General features: G+C 44.7%; 1 protein-coding gene across 1 annotated transcript in view; it reads left to right on the top strand.

The window, feature by feature from the left end:
- The window catches only part of LOC108933734 (catenin delta-2-like), a 340,497-nt gene that overhangs the window by 159,604 nt on the left and 154,430 nt on the right, over positions 1–26,463 (top strand). Inside the window, exon 8 of the mRNA XM_029259061.1 lies at positions 20,089–20,271. Within this exon, the coding sequence (XP_029114894.1) occupies positions 20,089–20,271 (183 nt within the window). The remainder of the gene's footprint in view (positions 1–20,088; positions 20,272–26,463) is intronic.

Below are 26,463 nucleotides of genomic sequence, written 5' to 3'. Positions count from 1 at the left end.
TGTATGTTTTTGTATTCATGTTGTTGGGTGTTATTACACACACACACACACACATTTTCAGAACCGCTTGTCCCATACGGGGTCACGGGGAACCGGAGCCTACCCGGTAACACAGGGCGTAAGGCCGGAGGGGGAGGGAACACACCCAGGACGGGACGCCAGTCCGTCACAAGGCACCCCAAGCGGGACTTGAACCCCAGACCCACCGGAAAGCAGGACCGTGGTCCAACCCACTGCGCCACCGCACCCCCTGGGTGTTATTATTTTTGGGGAATATGTATTTTGGAGGGGGGTGCGGTGGCGCAGTGGGTTGGACCGCAGTCCTGCTCTCCGGTGGGTCTGGGGTTCGAGTCCCGCTTGGGGTGCCTTGCGACGGACTGGCGTCCCGTCCTGGGTGTGTCCCCTCCCCCTCTGGCCTTACGCCCTGTGTTGCCAGGTAGGCTCCGGTTCCCCGTGACCCTGTATAGGACAAGCGGTTCTGAAAATGTGTGTGTGTGTATTTTGGAATTAGTTGTTGAGGCTGTTATGATGTAGCCAGAAGGGTGGAGTTACTGCTATAAAAGATTGTATTAGGTGGGGTTCCGGTTTGCACGCGATGTAGTAGGGTGGAAGTGAGGAGCTCTGCTGATACAGTACATTAATATATGGTCATCTGAACCTTCAAAAGTTAATTAAGTAGGGACTAAGTGTAATATAACTACCTTAACATCAACATTCTGATATGAAGAAAAACCTATGGAACGGGAACACGAAACAAAAAACGCTAACTCCTTTCGCAGTCGGCAGTTCAGAGATGGCGGATAATGTGGCGGAGACCTCTCAGGATACCACACCGGAGAATACACTCTCTCTTCGGACTTTAAGAGAGGAATTACAGGTATCTAGGGAAGCGGTGCTGGCTCAATTAAAAGCCGAAATGGCGACATCGTTTGTTGATATTAAGGCAAACATCTCTTCTCTGCATGAGGAAGCGTGTTGGCGCAGCCATCTCTGCGTTATAGGAGTGGTAAATAGATTATACTTAACGGAGGTAACAAAGTACACGCTCACACCATCGGTTTTCTTAAACCGGAAGAGAAGAACATTTATTTACATACGTTCTTCATCAGAACACATCACGTACAACAAAGGTCATGTGATCGATACTTCACCAACATGAGAGCACACTGAATAGAATCTCCAACACCCCCACTTGCTCTCATTCTCTACAGGCCCATTTACAATACAACACACAGTTACATCCCTGTATCAGCAACATTTATGCCCCAAACATAAAGCTTTCAAACTTTTCTTTCTTATACTTCGTCATTGGTTTAGTCATCACATCAGCAACCATTTCTGTTGTTGGACAGTACTCAATTGTTATTTTACCATCACTAATTGCTGATCGAATGAAGTGGTACCTATCGTCAACGTGTTTACATCTTTGTCGACAAACAGGGTTTTTGGAAAGAGCAATTGCACCTTGGTTATCCTCAAAGATTTTTACCGGTGCATACTGACATCCATTTTCCAGTCCATTCATCAATTGTACAAGGTACAGACTTTCTTGTGTGGTCGCAGCCAGTGCCATATATTCCGCTTCGCATGTTGACAAAGCAACTGTAGGCTGCTTCTTTGACTTCCAGGAAATGAGGGGACCATTTTTGGTTAGACTAAAACAGTATCCAGTCGTACTTCGTCTGTCATTTGGATCTGACGCCCAGTCAGCATCGCTGTATGCCGTAAGTTTCAACTTCTCGTTACTCTTCTTGTACGTCAGTTCTTGGTTTACTGTACCTTTCAGATACCTCATCACATGCTTCACTGTACACCAGTGTTGCTCATTTGGTTTTGACATAGATTGAGACAATTTACTCACAGCCCAACTAAGATCTGGTCTAGTACATGTCATTAGATAGATCAAACTACCTACTGCTTCATGATACCTTGTGTGGTTTACAGAGTTTCCATCACCGTTATACTCTAGCTTTTGTTCACATGGGGTCGACCTGGACTTACTATTCAACATGTTGAACCTTTCCAGTATTTTTAAGATGTACCCTTTTTGATTCATTTTCACAACTCCATCCACACACACACACACACACACACACACACACACACACACACACACACACACACACACACACACACACACACATTTTCAGAACCGCTTGTCCCTTACGGGGTCACAGGGAACCGGAGCCTACCCGGCAACACAGGGCGTAAGGCCGGAGGGGGAAGGGGACACACCCAGGACGGGACGCCAGTCCGCCACAAGGCACCCCAAGCGGGACTTGAACCCCAGACCCACCGAAGAGCAGGACTGCGGTCCAACCCACTGCGCCACCGCACCCCCCTCAACTCCATCCATTTGCTCAAAATCAATGCCTAGGAAATGTTTCAATTTACCAAGGTCTTTCATCTTGAATTTAGCTGTCAGCATCCTTTTCACATCATTTAGTAACTCGTTGGTACTAGAAGCAATAATCAGATCATCAACCCAGATTATTAGCATCTCTCTCTTTTCCAGTTTGTCTGCTGTAGACACAAGAGTCTGCAGGATTTTGCATAAAGTCATTTTCACTCAGGTAATCATGCAGTACCTTATTCCAGTTTCTACCTGACTGTTTCAGACCATACAATGACTTGTTCAGTTTACAGACAAGTTTTTCACCAGTATCCGATTTTACCTCAAAACCTTCTGGCTGTTCCACATAGATCTCACAATCAATTGGAGCATGTAAGTAAGCCGTTTTCACATCCATCTGATGTAGAACAAGGTCATACTGTGCTGCCATTTGCATCAAGACACGAACTGATGTGATGTTTGTTGTTACCTTAGATGGCAAACAACTTCCCCATAAACATCCTCATCTGGTATTTGTGGGTCAGTTTGAGTTTGCTGCTCGACAGCACATTTCTTGAAGAATTTGACCAGCCTGTGTTTAAGGACTCTTCCAGTGTCTGTGTAATACACTGGGTATGAAGGGCTATTCTTGTCATACCCAACAAATATTCCCTTCTCACAATGTGAATCTGGCAACTTGGAAACATCATCATAGTTGCAGTGGCCGAGGATTTCGTGCCAAGTTTGAATGTCGTAACAGCCGTTACAATAATCTCCTCCCTTATCTATAGTGTTTAGATAGTACAGTCTATTATACTCTTTTATTTCAAATCTTGTGCCATCCTTGTGGATGAGCTCGTCATGTCCTTGTCGAAAACGAATTGAAGCCCCGTTGGCAGTCGTTGCTTTAACGAATATGTCTTGTGGATATGAAGGAATGTACAGTGCTTTCTTTAGCGTTGTGCTCACTTGCTTTCCTTCACTGTTAATCAAACATATCTCCGTGTCACCTCTCTTCAGCGCAACGCCACTCGCTCTTGTCCCATCCGCAAGCTCAATGAAATGTTTGCCCGTTTGGAAAGTCTCGTCAAATTTCTTAAACTTTCCGATGTCGGTGATTATGTGTGATGTTGCTCCCGTGTCAACCATTAGCCCTTTATGTTTCAGCCCGCCTAGTTGATAATCACACGTTTTGAAGACGAATGCATGTTTATCTGCGTCCTCTTCATGCATCGCTTGTTTTACGTTGTCCCTTCTTTTGCGTCTGCAAGATGCGTCTTTGTGTGTTGAGCTTTTGCAATAGCTACACCACTGTGTTTGACTTTTACGACGTTCATTTGGACATCTCCGGGCTTTATGTCCTTTTTGACCGCAATTATAGCATGTAATATCAGGGTCTGCGTTTTTCTCTCTCCCTCCTCTTCTCTCAGAAGCTGCACCACTCGCTTTCATAACGTTGTCGTCATTTGACCTAGCATACTTTTCAGTGTTTTCAAAACTTCTAAGCTTTGTCTTAAATTCTGCAAAAGTCATAGTTTCATCACTCTGTGTTACATGAACTGCGAATGGTTTAAACGATTCTGGCAAACCTTTAAGAATCATTGCAATCAACAGTCTGTCACTGAGCATCTCCTCAGCATTCCTCAGAGCTGTAATGGCCGTTTCTGCCCGAATAATGTAATCCATAACACTTTCCTTTGCAGTTTTCTGAAGGGATGTTAATTCTGTGTACAGGTTAATAATTCGCGGCTTCCCTTTTCCGGCATAGTAGCCCCTCAGTATTTGCAGCGCCTTTCTTCCGTCATCTGCGGCTTCTCTCATTATAAGGGAAAGACTTTTATCATCCAAAAACTGAATCAATTCCGCATAGGCTTCTTCATTTTTATCAGTGTCGTCAATCTCATCTTCGTCCGCGCTGTCTCTATCGCTCGGTGTGGGGACTTTCAATATGGTCTCTTTCAGTCCCAGCAAACGCATGTGCCCCAAAAACTTTGTCTCCCAAAGTTCGTAATTCTTTTCGTCTCCGTCGAAACACAGTCTACTCAGTCTGTTACCTACTTCTCTCCTGGACCCATAACCTGTTGGCGCAGCCATCTCTGCATTAGAAAAGTGGTAAATAGATTATACTTAACGGAGGTAACAAAGTACACGCTCACACCATCGGTTTTCTTAAACCGGAAGAGAAGAACATTTATTTACATACGTGCTTCATCAGAACACATCACGTACAACGGTCATGTGATCGATACTTCACCAACATGAGAGCACACTGAATAGAATCTCCAACAAAGCGAAAGCAGACATTCGTGCTATACGTGATGAACTAGCCGGTGAGCTAGCACATCTTCACTCAGCACACGCAGAGATAGTTAGTAATGTCGAAGAAATGGGAAACACATTCAGTGAAACGATGGAGTAACGGCGCTGGAACAAGCAGCATAAAGAATGTAAGAAGTTACAGGATAAATACCTGGATCTAGAAAACGGAAGCCGGAGACAAAACCTCTGTCTGTGGGTATTAAAGAGGGAGTTGAAGGTAGAAACATGATCAGATTCCTGACAGATTTTTTCCCTGAGGTGCTTGCTGAGAACTTTGACTCTCCGGTGATAATAGACAGAGCGCATTGCACTCTAGCTCTGAGACCAACCGAGGAGGGGAGACCCCGTACTATACTTGTTTGCCTGCATTACTACGCGGACAAACTCAAGATACTGGATCTCGGAAAGGCGAGAGGCAAACTCACGTACAGAGGAGCCCAGGTACATATTTTCCCTGACGTGAGCCCGGAAGTCAGCAAGATGCGCATGGCTTTTAATTCGGTGAAACGGAAACTCCACGATGCCAATGTCACTTACAGCCTATTCTACCCAGCCAAGCTTTCCATCACTGTGGACGGCATTAGGCACTCTTTTGATTCTCCGTGAGCGGCCGAAGAATTCTTCAACCAGAAGTTTACTAAAACGAGCTGAATTCCATGCAAGTAACATGAATGTCACCCATATTTATAGTCTGATAGATTTGGGTATATTTTGATAAGAAGTACTTGTTGATGTAAGGTATTATTACGTATCGAGAACTGAACGAATACAAGTGAACACTACTAAACTGCAGGAGCTCAGGTTTACGATTATGTTAAACTGACACGGATGAAAAATATTATTTTTAGTTTCCTTTGTGGTTACTTGCTCTTGCTTTATGGCTAAATTTAATAGCTGACTGAGGTTCAGATGTCTAAGACTGATAAATATCAAAGAGGAGTGGAGAGAATTTTATTTGGCTGTTGTTTAGTTTACTCTCTCTCCTTAAGCTGTAGAGAACAGCTGTTGGCGCAGCCATCTCTGCGTTAGAGAAGCGGTAAATAGATTATACTTAACGGAGGTAACAAAGTACACGCTCACACCATCGGTTTTCTTAAACCGGAAGAGAAGAATATTTATTTACATACGTGCTTCATCAGAACACATCACGTACAACGGTCATGTGATCGATACTTCACCAACATGAGAGCACACTGTATAGAACCTCCAACAACAGCAATGTGTTTTTTGGTAAACACGTTATTCCCCTGCTACTTGTTTGGGAGGTGGCAGGGGGTGGGGTGGGTAAATGTTAATGTTAAAGAGTTTAGAGTTCTTACAGGGTTGAATGTTATTGTATGTGTATGTATTGATCAGGTTTTTTTTTTTTTTTTTTTTTTTTTACTTCTCTTTTGGGAGGACACAAGGATATTCATTTGTTTATTCTACCCTCTACCATTATAGAATGTTGTTAGAAACATGAGGGGATCAGGAACGTTGAAGACACTCGATAAGACGAATGTGCAGTTTGTCACCTGGAATTGTAAAGGCCTGAACGGGGCTGTGAAGAGAGGCAATATACTGGCTCATCTCGAGAAGCTGGGGGCGGATGTTGCCTTTTTGAAAGAGACACACCTTAAAAATCAAGCACATAAACAACTATATAGAAATTGGGTTGGCCAAGTGTTTCATTCAAACTTTAATTCCAAGTCACGTGGAGTAGCTATCATAATAAAAAAAATATCCCTTTTACCAGTTCAGATATAATTTCGGACCCAAATGTCAGATACATTATCGCAACTGGAAAACTTTATAATACTCCTGTAACTTTGGCAAATATCTATGCAACTATGATGATGAGAACTTTATAAGGTCAATATTAGCAATCCTTCCTAATCTTCATAGCCATAACCTAATTCTAGCAGGAGATTTTAATTTGGTGATGGACCCAGTATTGGAGAGATCATCAAGCAGGCAACAACATGTGTCTAAATCAGCCAAATTGATCCAAAACTTTTTGAAATCAGCAATATAATAGACATTTGGAGACATTCACACCCAATTCAGAAAAAATATTCCTTCTTCTGGGGGGCACGGGGGCACAGTGGGTTGGACCGGTCCTGCTCTCTGGTGGGTCTGGGATTTAAATCCTGCTTGGGGTGCCTTGCGACGGACTGGCGTCCCGTCCTGGGTGTGTCCCCTCCCCCTCCAGCCTTATGCCCTGTGTTGCCGGGTAGGCTCCGGTTCCCCGTGACCCTGTATAGGACAAGCGGTTCCGAAAATGTGCATTTGATATAATATACTCCTCTCATTCAAGATGTCATTCTGAGATACTTATTTCTTTGGACGCAGAAAAGGCCTTTGACAGGGTCGAGTGGGATTATCTCTTCTCGGCCCTGTCAAGGTTTGGCTTTGGCCCAACATTTATTTCATGGATAAAGCTTCTGTATGTATTACCTATGTCGTCACTACAGACGAATAATCTCAGGTCAGATTACTTTGTGTTAACTCGCTCTACTAGACAAGGTTGCCTATTATCTCCGATGCTTTTCGCGTTAGCAATTGAGCCTCTGGCAATCTGTCTGCGAAGCTCCACTGTTTATAGTGGGGTCTCTCGAGGTGGGGGGGAGCACAAGGTATCTTTATACACGGATGACTTATTATTATATATTTCTGACCCGTCCAAGTCTATTCCTGGGATAGTCTCTGCTTTAAAAACATTTGGACAAACATCAGGGTACAAACTTAATATGGGAAAAAGTGTACTATTTCCAATTAACAACTTGGCTGACCAAAATTCTTTTGAAACCTTGCCCTTTAAAACTTCAACTCAGTTTAAATACTTAGGGATCAATGTCACTAAGGTCTTTGCGAAGATGGTCTCACATTCCCATCTTGTTAGTAGGAAGAATTAATATAAGAAAAATGACCATCCTTCCTAAGTTTTTATTTTTATTTCAATGTATACCAATATATTTATAGAAATGTTTTTTTTAATGACCTAGATAAAATCATTTCAGAATTTTTTTGCAATAGAAAGATTCCTAGAATAGGGAAGGTTTTCTTGCAGAGACCCAAATCAAAAGGAGGAATGGGATTGCCAAATTTTCAGTTTTATTACTGGGCGAGCAATATAAGAATGATGGCCTACTGGCTACAAAAACAACCCCAATTATGGGTAAACTTAGAAGGAGCATGCTGTTATCCTTCTTCGCTTTCAGCTCTACTGTTTTCGCCTTTACCTACTATGTGCCTTAATCCACTGGATAATCCAGTGGTTTTGCACACACTCAGTATTTGGTCTCAGATTCAAGGGTTTTTCGGTTGGCAAGCTGGTTCTCTCCAAAGCCCTATTACTAAAAATCATTTATTTGCTCCCTCATTTAGAAATACTGTATTTGATGATTGGGTTGGAAAAGGAATTTATAGCTTTAGGGACATGTTTATTGACAAAGTATTTCCATCATTTGAACAGCTAGAAAGCAAATACAACATACCTCAGTCAAACTTTTTAAAATATTTACAGGTACGAAATTTTCTTATACAAAATAATCCATTATACCCCAACTTGCCAAATCAATCTATAATGGAATCGATACTGACACGTGATACCTCACAAGAAAGGGGATATTTCATATATATATGAAACGCTATTCCAGTTAACAAGTATATCAACTTTAGAACACTTAAAGTCTTCCTGGGAGGAAGATTTGGGTGTAGAAATTGCAGAAGAGCAGTGGGAGGCAGCCCTTAAACAGATTCATAGTTCATCGGTGTGTGCTAGACACGGTATCTTACAATTCAAAATAATACATCATTTACACTGGTCTAAACAAAAACTGAACAGGATATTTCCAGATATAGACCCTTCATGTGACCATTGTGGGCTTGCGCCAGCTTCATTGGCCCATATGTTTTGGAGCTGCCCTAAATTGTCAGCATACTGGAAAGGTGTTTTTCTGACGCTGTCAGGAGTATTGCAAAGGCCTATTGACCTAGACCCCCTGGCGGCGATTCTAGGTATAGCAGAATCCGAGATAGTAAAAAACAGTGCTGAACACAGCATGGTTTCATTTGTCAATTTACTAGCACGGAGATTAATATTATTAAATTGGAAACATAAATCTGCCCCTACACATATAAATCTGATGAGGGAGGTAATGAAGCATTTGGAGCTAGAGAAAATCAGGTTCTCCTTGAAAAGGAAAGAAGAAAAATTTAATAGAATTTGGCAACCCTTCATAGATTATTTCAAGGAGGTTAATTCTACAGGTGACAGCTAAACAATTTAGGGTACTTTACCATTATTTCATTAAGGGTCTGATAATGGGCCTTAGGCATAAGCCCCTGTCTTTTTTCCCGATAAGAAAGAACACCGCGGAGGGCAGGGAGGTTGACGGCCAGACGATCCTGGAGTCCAAAGCCTCCAAAATGTGCTCCTCCATGTTCTTTTTTTTAGGCAAGGACATGGGATACACTTGACCCCTAGGGGGCAATGCCTCGGGCAAGAAATCTATTGCACAATCCCAGGGTCTGTGTGGTGGCAGGGCGGATGCTTTCTCTTTGCTAAACACCTCCATGAGGTCATGATACATGTCGGGTACATCGAGGTGTTGTGTCACGTCTGGACTTTCAGGAGAGGTGGCTCGACACGGAAAGATAAACAGCGTGACACATTGTGAACCCCATGACACTAGTTCTTCCATGCTCCAGGAAAAATCTGGGTCATGTTTGGCCAGTCAGGTGTAACCCAGGATGAGGGAGTTGTCAGGGAATTTGATAATGTAGAAGGAGATGCTTTCCTTCACATTGTGTTATGGACTTGGGTGTCTTGTTGGATGGAAAATTGTCATTTGTGTCTCATGTCTCATGAGTCTCAGGCTTCTGCTTCCTTCAGATGGGAAATATAGTTAAATTAAGGGGATTCCTATGTAGGCAAGATGCTGAGAATTTGTTTGGTGGGCTGGGATATTGCAATGCTTTATTATTGGGCTGTCTGTACTAGACTGTATGTATCCAAGCTACAGTTGATGCAAAATACTGCTGTGAGAATTGTTACTAAAACTAGGAAGTACGACCATATAACACTGGTATAAAAATCAATGCATAGGCTGCCGGTTACGCTTATAGCTCATTATAAAATCATAATTCTGACCTATAAGGTAGTAAATGACAGAGAGAAGGAGGAGAGAGAGAATGTGTGTGTAGATATAAAAAATATTAAAGAAACTTTAATGTTGGCTTTTCCAATGTTTGTTGGCCTTTCACCTTTTTCCGATCGTTTTATTACTTCCACTTTAGTTTCAGTTGTGATCGTTTTCCTTTTCTTGGATGCATCACCTTCACTTGCATCACATTTACGCCATGGTTCCATCCGTCTTCTGTCCTGCTTGTCCTGAAAGGGTCGCAGTGGCAGCAGAGAGAGCAGAGAGACCCAGCCGCCCCTGTCCCCCGCAACTTCCTCCAGCTTGACCTGGGGGATCCCCAGCCGTTCCCAGGCCAAGTGTGAGATATAATCCCTCCAGCGGGTCCTGGGCCAACCTCGGGGCCTCGTCCCAGTTGACCGTGCCTGGTATACCTCCAAAGGGAGGCGTCCAGGGGACATCCTTATCAGATGCCCGAACCACCTCAACTGGCTCCTCTCAATGTGAAGGAGTAGCGGCTATATTCTGAGCTCCTCCTGGATGTCCGAACTCCTCACCCTGTCACGGAGAGTGAGTCCCAGCACCCTGCGGAGAAAACTCATTTCGGCCACTTGTATTCGCGATCTTATTCTTTTGGTCATCACCCAGAGTTGATGACCATAGGTGAGGGCAGGGACGTAGATCGACCAGTAAATGGAGAGCTTCGCCTTATGGCTCAGCTCCCCCTTCACCACTACAGACCGGTACAGCGACCACATTATTGCTTCTGCTGCTCCCAGTCTGTGGCCGATCTCGCGCTTCCTTCTTCCCTCACTCGTGAACAAGACCCTAAGATACTTGAACTCCTCCACCTGGGGCAGAAACTCTCCCCTTACCTGGAGGGGCATACCATCCTTTTCCGTGAGAGAACCATTGACTCAGACTTTGAGGTGCTGATCCTCATCCCCACCGCTTCACACTTGGCTGCAAACCGTTCCAGTGCGTGCTGGAGGCAGCCATGTGACGGTGCCAAAAGGACAACATCATCTGCAAAAAGCAGAGACGTCACATTCCGACTCCCACACAGAATGCCCTCCTGACCTTGACTGTGCCTTGATATCCTGTCCATGAAAACCACAAACAGGAGTGGAGACAAGGCACAACCTTGGTGGAGTCCAACACCCACACTGAACAGGCCTGACTTAATTCCAAGTATGCGGACACAGCTTTCGTTCCGTGTGTACAAGGACCGAATGGCCCACAGTAGTGGCCCCGGTACCCCATACTCCCTAAGCACCTCCCACAGAATTTCCCGGGGAACACGGTCATAGGCCTTCTCCAAGTCCACAAAACACATGTAGACTGGATTAGCAAATTCCCATGTCCCTTCAATGATCTGTGAGAGGGTAAAAAGCTGGTCCACTGTTTCACGGCCAGGGCGGAATCCACATTGTTCCTCTTCAATCTGAGGTTCAGCTATCGACCGGAGCCTCCTCTCCAGCACCCCAGCATAGACTTTCCCAGGGAGGCTGAGAAGTGTGTTGCCTAGATAGTTAGCACACACTCTTCGGTCCCCTTTCTTAAAGATAGGGACCACCACCCCAGTTTGCCAATCCAAGGGCACTGTCCCCGAGGTCCATGCAATATTGCAGAGGCGTGTCAACCATGACAGCCCTGCAACTTCCAGGGCCTTAAGCATTTCCAGGCGGATCTCATCCACCCCTGGTGCTTTGCCACTGTGGCACTTACCAACTACCTCAGTGACCTCCACCAGGGAAATGGACTCTGACAGCCCGAAAGCCTCTGGCCCTGACTTCTGTAAGGGAGGTATATCACTTGGGTTTAAAAGTTCTTCAAATTGCTGCTTCCACCTCCCGACAATGTCCTCATCAGAAGTCAGAGTTTCTCCACTCCTGCTAAACACAGCCTGAGGGAAACTCCTCCGACCCCTCCTTAGCTGCCAGATGGTTCTCCAGAACCTCTTCAAAGCCGACCGATAGTCATTTTCCATGGCCTCTCCAAACTCCTCCCATGCTCGGGATTTTGATTTCTGCTGTCTGATCCAACTCACCACCAGGTGGTGATCAGTTGACAGCTCAGCACCTCTCTTCACCCGAGTGTCCAAAACATGTGGCAAGTGAGATGAAACGACTACAAAGTCGATAATTGACCTTTGGCCCAAGGAACTCTGGTACCAAGTACACTTATGAGCATCCTTGTGCTCGAACATGGTGTTTGTTATGGACAAACCATGACTAGCACAGAAGTCCAATAACATTTCACCATTCGGGTTCAGATCAAGCAGGCCGTTCTTCCCAATCACCCCCCGCCAGATTTCCCAGTCATTGCCAACGTGAGATTTAAATTCCCCCATCAGGACTATGGAGTCTGTAGGTGGGGCCCTGTCCAGAACTCCTCCCACCTTCTCTAAGAAGGCCGAATACTCCGAACTGCTGTTTGGTGCATAAGCACACACAACAGTCAAAGTTTTCCTCTCTGTGACCCTAAGTTGCATTGAGGCAACCCTCTCGTCCACCGGGGCAAACTCCAACTGTGTGGCAGCCAGCTGGGGACTTGTGAGTATCCCCACACCCGCCCAGTGCCTCTCACCTCGTGCAACTCCTGAGTAGGAGAGGGACCACCCCTTATCGAGGAGTTTGGTTCCAGGACCAACACTGTGAGTGGAGGTGAGCCCAACTATATCTAGTTGGTATTTCTCAACCTCCCACACCAGTTCTGGCTCCTTCCCCCCAAGTGAGGTGACATTCCACGTACCAAGATTCAGTTTTCAGTGCGAGGGGCTGTGACGCCATGCGCCACCCCTCCCCCTCCCGCTCCCGCCGCCAGGTATACATGGCGCCACACGATGCCTTTTCGGGCTGAGTCCGGCTGGGCTACGCAGGCTGCCTGGCCACCAGGCACTTGCCTAGGAACACTACCCCCAGGCCTGGCTCCAGGGGTTGGTCCCGGTGACCCTATTCCGGGCAGGGTAAACATTCTCTTGTTTCCATTTTTCATGGAGGTTTTTGGATTGTGTTAGTCTGGATCTTCACTCCAGACCTGTTCGCCTTGGGAGACCCTACCAGGAGAATAATGCTCCCGACGACATAGCTCTGGAGATCCCTAGATCGTGCAAGCCCTTCTGCCATGCCAAGGCCCCGATCCAGGAAGAGGGTGCCATGGTTAAGAGGGTAAAAACAAACAAAAAAAACTAAAGCCAAATACAGTGTAGCATGCCGAGGCGGCCTGGGGAGGGGGCGGAGACGGGGGCGGGGGAGATTGTTTGTTTTGCTTACCATTGTCAGAGTAGTTTTGATTTGGCTTCAGCTGACGTGAATTAGCCTGGTTCAAATAGCAGTAGGTGACGCATAGCGGCAGCCTCAAGGTGTGAAGACTCGGAGTGCAAAGACAATGGAGTCTACCTACAGAAGTTCACCGAGAGAGGTCTCTGCTACTACATGACTTTTGGCGTCAACATTGTGTTCCGAGAGGGATCGTGTGTCAAACGTCAAACATCAAAGTTGTCTACGACAACCGAACTCATCGTCATCAGAGACTCACACGCTCCCGCTGCTACAGTAACCTGGTTTATCCTTGTCTATCAACCCCTCCATCCGGTTTCAACCTCTCCATGGGACTCTGGAACTGGCAGTCTACTTTGAAGAAGGCTCACTTCATACCAGCCTACGCCTCCCACTTCTCACTGGATCTTTTGGCCTTACCCCAGACAACATAGTCACACCCGCAGCTCTCTCCACTAGCTACTCATTCTCCCATACCCCTCGTCCCTCTGGCAGAGGTGGGGGCACAGCCCTACTCATCTCTCCCTGGTAGGAATATTCGCCCTCTCCACCTGCATGACCTGTCCTCCTTTGAATTGCATGTTGTCTATCACTGTCCCAATCACTCTTATTGTGATTGTTCTTTCTCACTCTCTTAGCCCTTCCAGCTTCTTCCTGGATGACCTCAACATCTTGTTGAGCTCTCTCCCAGGGGACAACATTCCGTTGATTCTCCTGGATGACTTCAACCTTCATGTCGAGAACATTCATGCGAGCAGCCTTTTGTCCTTCCTGCAGTCTTTCGACCTCTCCCTTTCCCAGTCCCCTGCTACTCATAAAGCTGGCCATTGCCTTGACCTTGTCTTTTCCCCGTAACTGTAGCTGTCCTGTCCCCTCTGTTACTCTGCTGTATGTTTCTGATCATTTCTTCATCTCCTTCCAACCCTGCCTCACCACTAATCCCTCTCCTTCTTCTCTAGCAATTGTCACCTTCTGCCGTAACCTAAAATCTCTCTCACCCTCCTGCCTTGGCTCTGCCATACTGTCTGCTCTCCCTTCTGCTGCACAATTCTTAGATGTATCAACAGACAGTGTGACTAATGTTTTCCTCTCTGCTCTAGCTTTCTCTCTTGACTCTCTCTGTCCCCTAACTTCCTGACGAGCATACCCCAGTGCCACCCCATAGCTGAGTGATACATTACGTGCCAATAGGACAAAACTCTGGGCTGCAGAGCGTCGATGGTGAAAATCCAAGACTCGCTGGACCTGGATGTCTACAAAGATCGCTTAGCTATCTTTCACTCTGCTGTCTCCTCAGATAAAACAACCTTCTTTCACAACAAAATACAATCTGCAACTAAAAACTGCAAAAACTCTTTGCCACCTTCTAATCCCTACTGTGTTCTCCACCACCTTCTCCTCCATCTTCTCTCACTGCTGATGACTTCGCTTTATTTTTCAGAGACAAAGTCAATGCAGTCACGGACAAGTTATCACCATCTCCTTGCCCTGATCGCGCTGGACCTCACTGTGACGTGACATTCTCTGAATTCAAGCCCTTGTCAGAAACTGAAATCTCCGACTTCCTGCTGTCACACAGAACCACCACCTGCTTGCTAGATCCGATCCCACTGATACTCTTACAGACCCTCTCTCCACAACTATCCACCTTCATATCCAAGATCATCAACTCCTCGCTCTCCTCTGGCTGCTTCCCATTGGCCTTCAAAACTGCCCTCATTTCACCTCTGGTAAAGAAATCCTCTGTGGATCCCAACTTAGTCCAAAACTACAGGCTAGTTGCCCTCCTCTCTTTTCTGTCAAAATCTCTTGAACGAGCGGCCAGTGATCAACTATTTGAATTCCTCACCCAGAACTCTCTCTTCGACAGATATCAGTCTGGATTGGTCGCTGTCTGATGCTTTCTGGTCAGCTAGAGTGGCCTCCCTTTCCTTGTGCCCCATCCTCCTTCACCTGTCTAACATTCCACACTGTCATCCACCAGATTCTGCTCTTCTCTCTTGGTCAGCTTTGCATCAAGGAAACAGCACTGAAATGGTTTGAGACCTACCTATCAGACAGATCCTAACAAGTTGTCTGGCAAGGCTCCCATTCTTCTGCTCTGCCTCTCTCAACTGGTGTCCCACAGGGCTCTGTACTGGGCCCTCTACTCTTCTCAATCTACACATTTACATTTACATGTATTCATTTAGCAAACACTTTTATACAAAGCAACGTACATCTCAGCAAAATGTACCTCTTCCCTTGGCCCTATCATCGCCTCCCATGGATTCAACTACCACTGCTATGCCGATGATACCCAGCTCTTCCTCTCATTTTCACCTGGACCATCAGACATTTCCACGTGTGTCACTGCCTGCCTGTCGGACATCTCTGCATGGATGTCTGATCACCAGCTACAACTCAACTTCTCCAAAACAGAGATCTTTCACCTCCTAGCTGCCCTGTCTTCCTGCTGTGAACTCTCTGCCAAACTGGACAACTCACTGATTTTACCTACTTCCTTGGCGAAGACTCTGGGAGTGATGATTGACTCAAGTCTGTCTTTCTATCAGCACATAAAGCTACAACCCAGACCTGCAGATGCATCCTGCACAACATTCGCAGGATCCGTCCTTATCTCACAACAGACTCTGTGCAACTACTTATCCAGGCCATGGTGACATCCTGTTTGGACTACTGCAACTGTCTCCTGTCTCGCTTTCCAGCTGCTGCTATCAAACCTCTACAGCTGATACTTAACACTCCTGCACGAGTTGTGTTTGACTTGCTGAAGCATTCCCCTGTATTGCCCCTCCTCGTTTCTCTGCAATGGTTTCCCACAGCTGTCCGTATCAAATTTAAGACCCTGGTTACAGCACACAAAAGCATCAATGGAACTGCTAGCAGCTATCTGCAAGACTTGATCATCCGCTACACCCCAATCAGACTACCATGCTTCCCCACATCTGCCTGCTTGGTGGTCCCACGCACGAAAGGTAAAGCACAAAGGTTCTCGGTTCTGGCTCCGCTGTAGTGAAATGACCTCCCTCTCTCACTCAGAACTGCTGAATCTCTGTCCACATTTAAAAAGGGTCTTAAAACTCACCTCTTCTGGACTCACTTCATCCATGATCTATTAAGTTCATGTAATGTGTACATGTTCATGCACTATAACTTTGAGATCATGTCTGTTAAACAATGGATAAATCTTCACATAGCTATTCCTGTAATGTATGTAAATTACACTGGCTGGCACAGCAAGTAGTGCTGTTGTCCCACAGCACTTGGGTGGTGCGGGAGGATGTATTTTCAATCACTGCTCGGTCTGTGTAGCGTTTGCATGTTCTCCCTATGTCTGCATGGGTTTTCTCATGTGTCCTCCCACAGTCCAAAGACATGCTGTTCAGATTTATCCATAGTGTGTGAATGACAGAGAGAGTGTTTAAATGATTTATGGATGAATGACTCATTGTAAGTAGTGTATCTAGAACTGTAAGTCACCTTGGTAAATAAGGTGTGTTGGCTGATAATACTACGTAGAGTTTGTCGGAAGTCGCTTTGGAGAAAAGCATCTGCTAAATAAAATAACACAATTGTAAACGTCTGCATATATTATAATGGCTGTACACAAGGACCCAGTCCAACCAACCTCACCATGATGCCACAGAGAACAACATCCAGCATTGCCAACATATGTCTCTATGACTCGAGATCAATAAGCTTAACTTCCTTCCCTAACCAACACAACCACAGGGTACCAGCATGGGTATTTCATTGAGGTTGTCAAGTGGGCACATCCCTTGGTTGGCATTTTGTTAAATTAGGCCCACGACACCTCCAGAAGGCTCAACAGTGCAGTCTGGTGTCCCAGACCCACCCCTCTCTATACATGTTAGGTGCCTTTCACCCTCAACCACCCCAATTAAACCACAACTTCATACATACCTTCAGATGCAGCACCTTCAAAAACTGAAACTATCCCAGATTACCTTCATACCTGCTAACAAGAACTGTAAATGCACCACTCTACGAACTTTAACCTAAGTAACAAGACAATGCCTTCTTACTCACCACCAGCTGCCTCCCATTACTTGTCACCTGCCGCTAATTTTATCAACCACTACACACCTCCCTCCAATCTGTAACCCCAACTACTCTGCTGTCTTCTCACTGACTCGCCTTCTCAGTAGTCTCAGATAGGTCCTTCCCCGCCTTCTTTAACGAGCGCTCTCTAACATCAAATTCCCCCAGCAACAACATTGCTGACCCCACCAGCCTTGGTCTTTTGCCTCTGCCACCAGATCTGCATACTTTAACAGTTTCTGCTTGTATGCCTCCCCAATGACATCCTCGAAAGGCACTGTTAACTCTACAAAGTACACGATCTGCTAACACTCCAAATATAACACTATGTTTGGACAGAATGAAGTTACCGCAATGACCTGTGGTACCTGGAACTGTTTGCCCACATCAGCAAACAGCTTCCAGTCCCACCTACCAAGCCATGTCCACTCTTAGTGTTACTCTCTCCTGCCTGCACAAATCCAATTGTTTTATCTATACTGCAGACAGGCTTACTCTCAGAAACACCTGCTTAACATCTAAGAACTTGATTATGGCACCAAGTATAGCACCCCACACCAAGCTAACCTTACACCTTGATAAAATGTTCCTCAGTGTCGCCACACCACTACGTAATTTACAACAACAATCACCATCTGCCCACTGCTTAACATTCTGTGGCATTGGCAGCACATCATAAGTCTCTCCAACAACGAATGTAATGCGACTCGCCTCCATAGCCCACAAATCTTGCCAGCATAGCTTCCTCTTCTCCACACCTTCCCAGTTCACCCACTGACCCTGCTTAACTAATGTGACTGCCTTTCCATGCCTCGTCTCCTCTTCCCTGCTCAGAACCAGCCACTGTTTGTCAGCTTCCAGAGCAGCACTCCCCAGCCTCTGCATACAGATAGAGCCAAACCCCGCCTTTCCCCTCTGCAGGTGCCCAACCACGTCCAACAGTTGCAGTGCCCCTTTTGCGCTTTGGACCGCATCTCTGGGGTTTAACCCCCTACCTGTCCTCGCCGATGGCACCACTTTTTTCACAAACCCACCTTTTGACTCTGCTAGAGTCAGTTCCAAACTCATTTTTGCACATTTATCAATCTTGCCACTGGCAGTAATCCGACACCCTGTCTTTTAAGTTAATGATGAAAAGCAGCCTCAAGAAACACACAGGGCTTGCGTAGAGCTGTCCTGAATCGTGATCAATACCCAGACACACAAACACGGTAGCAGATGTAGAGGTAGCGGCCAGCAGACAATGTAATGGTTACTGCTTCAACTTTCTGCTTCAGCAATAAAGGTTTGAATCCGAACTCTTACTTTAGTACCTTTGATTAAGGTTCTTACCTTGAAGTGCTCCAACACCCAGTTGTATAAATGGGTAAAAAATATTTCTCAGGAAAAAATATCAGGTAAATAAATGTGAAAGCTGTTGTGGATATTAATATGCTTATCTTGGTACTAGTTTACATTAAATTATTTCATTTAGTTGATACTGTTCTCCAAAGCAATTTACAATGTTAAGCTAAATACAGTTTTAAATCCATTTATATATCTGGGCAACTTTACAGAAACAGTTTAGGGTAAGTTCCTTGTTCAAGTGTGCTATAGCTGGAGGTTGGATTTGAACCTGTGGGTCCAAAAGCATCAACTCTGTCGCCACAGTACCAGCTGCCCTACATTCAAGATCCACAAACTACTAGGTCTGGGACTGAGTACCACATTGTGCAACTGGATCTTGGATTTCCTCACCAACAGACCCCAGCGTGTGTGGATTGGCAGAAATACCTCCTCCCCACTGACCCTCAACACTCGCACTCCACAGGGAAGGGTCCTGAGCCCGGTGCTGCATTCCTTGTTCACACATGACTGTGTGGCCAGTCACAGCTCCAACACCATCATAAAGTTTTCTGACAATACCACCATTGTGGGTCTGATTACCAACAACGATGAGACGGCCTACAGAGAAGAGGTGAGGCTCCTGGGAGAGTGGTGCCAGGACAACAACTCTCTCAATGTCAGTAAAACTAAGGAGCTGGTGATTGACTTCAGGAAACAGGATACGGCACATTCACCCATCTACATAGGAGGGGACGTTGTAGAGAGGGTCAACAGCTTCAAATTCCTAGGTGTCACCCTCACTGCCAAACTCACGTGGACTGAGGACACAGCATCAACCATCAAAAAGGCCCATCAACGTGTCCACTTCCTCAGGCATCTGAAGAAAGCCGGGATGTCCACTACAGTCCTCACCACTTTCTACAGGTGTGCTGTAGAGTCCATCCTCACAGGGTGTATTACATCCTGGGGTGGCAGCTGCTCCATACAGGACAAGAAAGCCCTACAGAGGGTGGTCAAAACAGCTCAGGAAATCATCGGCACACAACTACCAGCAGTCCAGGACACCTACACCACACGCTGCCTCAGAAAGACAATGCGCATCATGAAAGATCACAATCACCCCGCACAGGCTCTTTTCTATTTTCTGCTATCTGGAAAGCAGCTCAGGTCTATTCGAACCCACACTGCTAGGTACAGGAACAGCTTTTACCCCACTGCTGTTAGAGTATACATTCACCAATGTGCCACTTTTTGTAACTAGAGTTGAACTGCTCCTTCCAGGAACATTGATAGATTACACTGTCACATTAAGCATTCTCATGTTCTGAGTTCTCTGGCTGTCTACTGTTATTTATTGTTATTATTCTTACCGTTATTTATTGTTATTGTTTATTAGCATTACTCATTGTCATTGTTATTGTTTTGTTTGTGCAGTATTTCTTTTGTTTTTGTACATAGTCTGTGGAGAAGCATTCAAGAATTTCATGATCCTTGTACACAGTGCTGGTACCTATGACAATAAACCTGAAACTTGAAACTTCATGTGGTGAAACCCTTGTTGGTACTGCAGTGTTAATAGGACATACAGTCAGACCCTTCCTGAGACATTAGGTGTGACCTCTGTTTTGGCACCTTTTGGCAGGATCCCGAGGTTCATACAGCAGCCAGCACAGCCACCTTGGTTCTGAGCTGCGGCCTCTCCAGTCCCCAGAGCACCACATCAACCCCATCTACGAGGACAGGGTCTATCAAAAGCCTCCCTTGCGGAGCCTGAGCCAGAGCCAAGGAGATCCTCTGCAGCCAGGATCCTACTGCACCAACACAGGTATACTCCCTAACGTATCATCAGAACAAACACAAGAACAGCTCCATGTACCCACTACACCAGTATAGGTAACCCGTGCAGTTGCATCTATGGAACCAGCTCAAGCAAAGTTATTGCTGTTGCAATTTATCTTCATTTTCTCTCCACGTTATCCTATAGTTTTCATGTTTAAATTCGTGATTTACTTATCTGATAATTTTTTTTTTTTTTTTTTTGCTGAATCTGTTGTAGTTGAGATTGACTGCACTGCTCAGAATATGCATCTGTAGGCACTTTCTGATCTTCCTGTTGAGGTCACGGCCCGTTTTTTGAGTGGGCTCTCTGTTCTTACACTAGATTATTTAGTGACGGTTGGAGCTGTTTTTTCATGTAGGGAAAACAGGGTTACTCCAAACAAACACTTGTGTAAGAGAGTCATTCAGTTTATCTCCATCTCTCCCTTGAAGAATGCTAATCCCATTTAAGGTTCATTATTTCTGAGAGTGCTTGTTCTTTCACAGCTCTTAAACAAGGTTTCTTCAAAAAGGTATTCATTTGGCAGAAATTAATTCAAAGAATTGATACAAATGGTACAACCATAGTTAAATACATCAAAGGCACTGTTTTATGTAATTACCTCACTGAGATCCTACACTTTTCTCTACTGACTGCCATGATCTCTATACTGAGTTGTATTTGGAGCACTTCATGACATTTTTGTCCAATGAAATATCCATCAACAGTTATTAAAGGGCTATTTTACTTTCCAAATGTGACAGTGACTTGTGAAGAGAAAGCAATATCCTTATAATAATGATAATAACAATAAATTTCAGTTTTTTCAAGAGGAGATGGTATGGACAATGCGGTAAAAGCATTTTCAAGGGGTTGTCTGAGGTCCCCCATTGATCTGTATAGGCCGCAATGAGTCCACACACTGGAGACAGAGGAAATTGGGACTGACGTTTGGAGCATTGCAAACGCTCCTACGTGTGCAGACATGTCGTTGTAAGTGTATGTTTGGTTTCCCTTCTCCACGTTTTGTTTACGGTGTTCTAATGAGCCAAGGAGACCCTGGATTTTGTGCTAACTAAACTCTTAATTACTCAGCCTTTATTACAGTTTTCACTGAGTGCATTGCACAAATTAAACTATGAGCAAACTAGAATATTTACCAAAGTAAATATGTTTTTATCGTGGTCTGTTCATTTATAGTTTCACAAATGATTAAATAAATAGAACACGAGTTTACATTTATTCATTTTGTGGATTCTTTTCTCTGAAGCAATTTACAAAGTTTAGCTACTTCCAATTATTTACCCATTTAAACAGCTGGATAATTTTACTGCAGCAATTTAGGGTAAGTACCTTGCTTAAGGGCACTACAGCTGGAAGTGCTTGCTTATGCTTGCTTACTCTTGGACCAGGCAATGCACAAATGAAATAAGCTGCTGGGAATAAGGTGGTAAAAAAAAACCATATGGCGTTCAGTTAGCTGATCAAGTCAGTGAGGTGACCACTACACCCCATAAGGCAGGTCAATTTTCTTTGCTTGGGTTCTTGTTTGCTTGCAGCAACTGTCTGTAGAACTGATGTGTGCCTTTCAATTTTTTCCAAAACTTCTGCTGCAGCATTGACAGTTATAATAATAATCATCGTCATCACACTGTGTACAACTGTTTGTCCTGAGTGGGGTCGCAGTAAACTGGAGCCTAACTCAGCAACACAGGGTGCAAGGCTGGATGGGACACCAGTCTGCCACAAGGCACCCCCAGCAGGACTTGAAGCCCATACCCAGCCCACAGCCAGCCCCGGGCAAACCCAGTGCACCACCACAGCCCTGGAGGAGGAAGAGGAGGAGGAAATGAAAAAGACCTTAAGATTCTTTAAAAGTTTGGGTGGAGAGCAAAAAAATGGGGCTACGTTTAAATCAGAAAAAAACTAAAATGATGACAAGTGGAACAGCAGCCAACTTTAGCAATGATGGTGCAGATATACAATTTGTTGAAAACTTCCTCTTTTCATCAGTAATAGGAGTAACAGTTTAGACTAGCATTTGGCCAAGCTGCAAAGAAAGATCTGGAAAGGTCCTTAAATTTATTGAGGCAGTGGTATTTTCTGTAACGCTGCATGGATGTGAAAGTTGGACTTAAACAACTGGAAAACATTGACTTCTTAAGAGTTTTAAGGACACCATGGACAGTCAAAAAACAAATGGACCCTCAGAGTTCTTTAGGTCACTCACATGAATGGGTATTAAATGCTGCACTGATTCTAGAAAATGATTAAAGCATAAACCCTATGAGAATAAATCAGTGAAATTCTAGAAATAATTACTGTCTGCTGTGAGTAGGTATTATGTTTAAGCTAAACATAGCTAAACATAGCTAAAGATTGCCAGATCAAGTCACAGTCATGTTCTGCTCCTCCTGCTCGTCTTCTCTTGAGCAAAGCACAAAAGTCAAATAAAGATCTTGGGATCCTTATTTTTGAAACACAAGCGAGCAGGCAAGAGTCATGGTCAGGGACAAATGTGCGTTGGTCCATGCACAAACGTTGATCTTGGGGTGAATCCGGAGTCGTGCTCGAGGAAGCGATGCCTGAGTTTGGAGCCGTGGATGTCGGGAGTGGGGAACAAAGGATGGAGAAGGATGAGGGGCTGGGATAAATGGGTAGGTAGTCCATGGTTCACTCATGAGCACAGGAGATACGGGTTTTTTGGATGATATTCCGCAATGGGGGGTGCAGGTGCAGCTTCTTAATACCCTGCTGCTCTGATTTCGGGCGAGTGTTGGCATTAGGAGCAAAGTCATGGACGTGGTAATAATAGCATTGTTGCTGTATGATAACTCGATTTCCCAGTTCACCAAAGTACCTCTCATCCATCATGACGGATGGTCATCAACTTCAGTCAGCATGGGGTGCTTGTGTGATGACTAGCCAGCCCCCTTAGGTCTTATTGTAGGGAAACAATGCTCAACCAGAAGAAATTGTTAGTAATTTATAACTTACAGAAATTAGACAGTTTAATACATTTTCATACAGAGGTAGAAAAAAAAGAAACACAGCCAAGTGGAATGACATTTGTTGGTGATATGCCCGAGTGAGAATATAATATAAGTCTTTAGTCTAGATTTATATTTATGCTTTTCTGTACATTTATTTTTCTGAACATTTATGTTTTTCTGTATTTGAACATTCTTTTTCTTTTACCCCAGTTATTGACTTTCTGTTGACTCTGGCCAACTTACATGCTTTTCTCTGGAAAGTAAGTTACCAACACACACACACACACACACACACACACACACACACACACACACACACACACACACACACACACACAGTTTCAGAACCGCTTGTCCCATACGGGGTCACGGGGAACCGGAGCCTACCCGGTAACACAGGGCGCAAGGCCGGAGGGAGAGGGGACACACATTTCTGCTCAATGTACTCCTACCAACTTTCGATATATTTTTAAACTGAAAAAGAATTCCGAATGATTAACTCCTTTACAAGTATAGCTAACATTGGCTGTTAATCAGTATTTTCCCACAAACAGCAAGATGACCAACAAGCCACATAAGTTTCCTTAAAAGTTTTGTTGGCTATGCATGAAGATGTCACAAGCTTTCACTGTGTTGCGTGAACCTCCTTAGGGGCTGCATGTCCATACCAGAGGATGCAGTATACACATGTGATAGAGATCATAAAATTTTGTGGTGCTCAAAATTCTGTGATGTTCAAAGTGCTCAAAGGTTGGCTGGACACTACCTGATTTCAAAGCCCAAATTAAGTACTTTTGATGGGCAAATGCAAATACTCTCTCTCACTAATAGATGTTTCTGTTACTTCTTTGGTACCATGATAGGCCATAATGGACAATGTCTAGCTAATCCCTGGTTACTATTTTTGTTTGCATACAAGCTGAAGTAAGTGATTTACAAATCACTCCTTTTTGTTTTTGTTAGCATTTTCCATACTGTCCCAACTTTTTTGGAATTGGGATTGTACATGGTCCACTTGTACTCAGAATATAGCACCATTTACATGTACCACACACCATGTCTGGATCCAATAAGTAACCAGAATAACCTGCGGCACCTAGAGCTGTTTGCCAACATCAGCCAGCAGCTTCCAGTCCCATGCTGTACCCCATCTATCAAGACACATCCCTTCTTGTACAGTGTTACTCTCTTCTGCCCACACAAAACCAATTGTATTATTTATACTATCAACAGACAATGCATTCACCATCACATGCTTGCTCTTAAAAAATCTGCTAAACATTTAAGCACCTTGCTATGGCCCCAAACTAAATGTGCTTCAGCGTTGCCACACCGTTACGCATCTTACAACAAGACGTACCTTGGTGAGCTGGGAAATCAAGTCAACATTCAGCAGTAATGCTATTATTACCTGTAAACTGACATATAAATCTTGTTTAATCTGGAATGCCTAGGAGGGGTGGGCAGCCACTGGCACTTGGACCTCCAGAGGATTTTTTTTCCTCCCTTGACTTTCAGTTGGGAGATTGTTGGTTCCTTTCCTCCGTGGCCAGTACGCATACTTGTAGCTTTAATAAATGCATTGATAATGTATAACGCTAGTCTGTAATCAAGTGTTATTTTTGTTTATTTGCTGTATGTATGTGTTTCTTTGCCCTTTTGCCTTTGTTCAGTGCACTGTGTCACATTGTGAGAAAAGCACTGTATAAAAATAAATTGAATTGAATAACAATCACCAGCTTAAGATTCTGCAGCACTTGTACCACGTTGTACATCACTCCAACAATGTACTTAATGTGACTTGCCTCCATAGCCCACAAATCTTGCCAGCTTAGCCCCCTCTTCTCCACGCCCTCCCAGTTCATCCACTGACTGTACTTTACCTGTTTGAATGCCTTCAAATGCCTTATCTCTTCTTCCTGCTCCCAAACATGCTCAACAATCAGCCACTGTCTATATGCTTCAGGGGTAGCACTCCACAACTGCTGCATTCGGCCAAAGCCAGACCTCATCTTCCCCATCTGCAGGTGACCAACCATGTCCAGCAGCTGCGCTGCCCCTTTTGCTTTGAACCACATTGTTAAGGTTCCCCTCCTTACTCGTCCTTACTGATGGCGCCACCTTTCTCACTTTCCTATCCTTTGACTCTGCCGATGTCATCTCCAAACCCATTTTAAGCACATATACTTTTTGACCAAACTCATCAACGGCAGCTCCAACATGCCCTTACCATATAGCTTTACACCATTTAAACAATGCAGCACTCCCAGCCACTTCCTTACCGCCTTACTAATAATCTGCTCTAGCTTCTCTACCTCCTTCACTGAAAACTCATACACCATAAGTGGCCACTTAATAGTGGCAATAGCCTGAGCTGCAAACACCACAACTTCAATTTTCCAGAGAAGAAAGACACATTAATGCTCTCAATACCCTTGACAACCATCCTCTTAGTGCCACAACCTGCTCTTTGTCACTCAACACAGAACAATACCATGCACCCATGCTTTAACAGGTATTTCTAAAATAGAGGGAATTGCCTTCTCATTGATACAAAACCTCTCCCCTGCACCACCTTTCCACCAAGAATCAACAGACTCCTTGACTTACTTAGTTTAACCATCAGTTTAACCCACTTCAAATTATCATTCAACTTAGACAACAAACGGTGAGTACAAGCAGCCATACCTGTAACTGTCATCATGAATGCTCTAATAGGAGGGTGAAGTCCCATCCCTCAGCCTTTCACCACCAACAACCCATTTGGAAGCCCTTATAGTAACTTCGCTATTGTGAAGGCCAGTGGTGAAATACTACATCCAGCCATGATTCCAATCTCCAACCGATGCCAAGACATTCTGTAGCTTTCCATATTGAAACAAAACTGGATATCCTCCAAGTAGGCTTTCACCAGCTTCATAACACTCTCAAGACCATGAAAGAACCTTAATGACTCTCACAGAAAACTGTGCGGAAGATCTCTTCTTTTGTTTTTGGCAGTCTGTATCTGATACCAAATCATGCTATTGTGCTAGAAGCACCCCGAACATTCTAGAAGCCCTGCCTTCTGCATGGATGTGTCAATAAACTTGGTTGCCTTTAAAGAGAGGTGTTACGACACAGTGGGTTTAGTCGGTGCCTGCTATGTGGCGGGTCTGGGATTTGAGCCTTGTTTGGAGTGCCTTGTGACAGACTGGTGTCCTAT

This window comes from Scleropages formosus, chromosome 16, assembly GCF_900964775.1.
Source record: "Scleropages formosus chromosome 16, fSclFor1.1, whole genome shotgun sequence".
In the NCBI taxonomy this organism is placed as follows: domain Eukaryota; kingdom Metazoa; phylum Chordata; class Actinopteri; order Osteoglossiformes; family Osteoglossidae; genus Scleropages; species Scleropages formosus.
The sequence above is the reverse complement of the archived record's forward strand: the minus strand, read 5'-3'. Positions and strand labels throughout refer to the sequence as shown.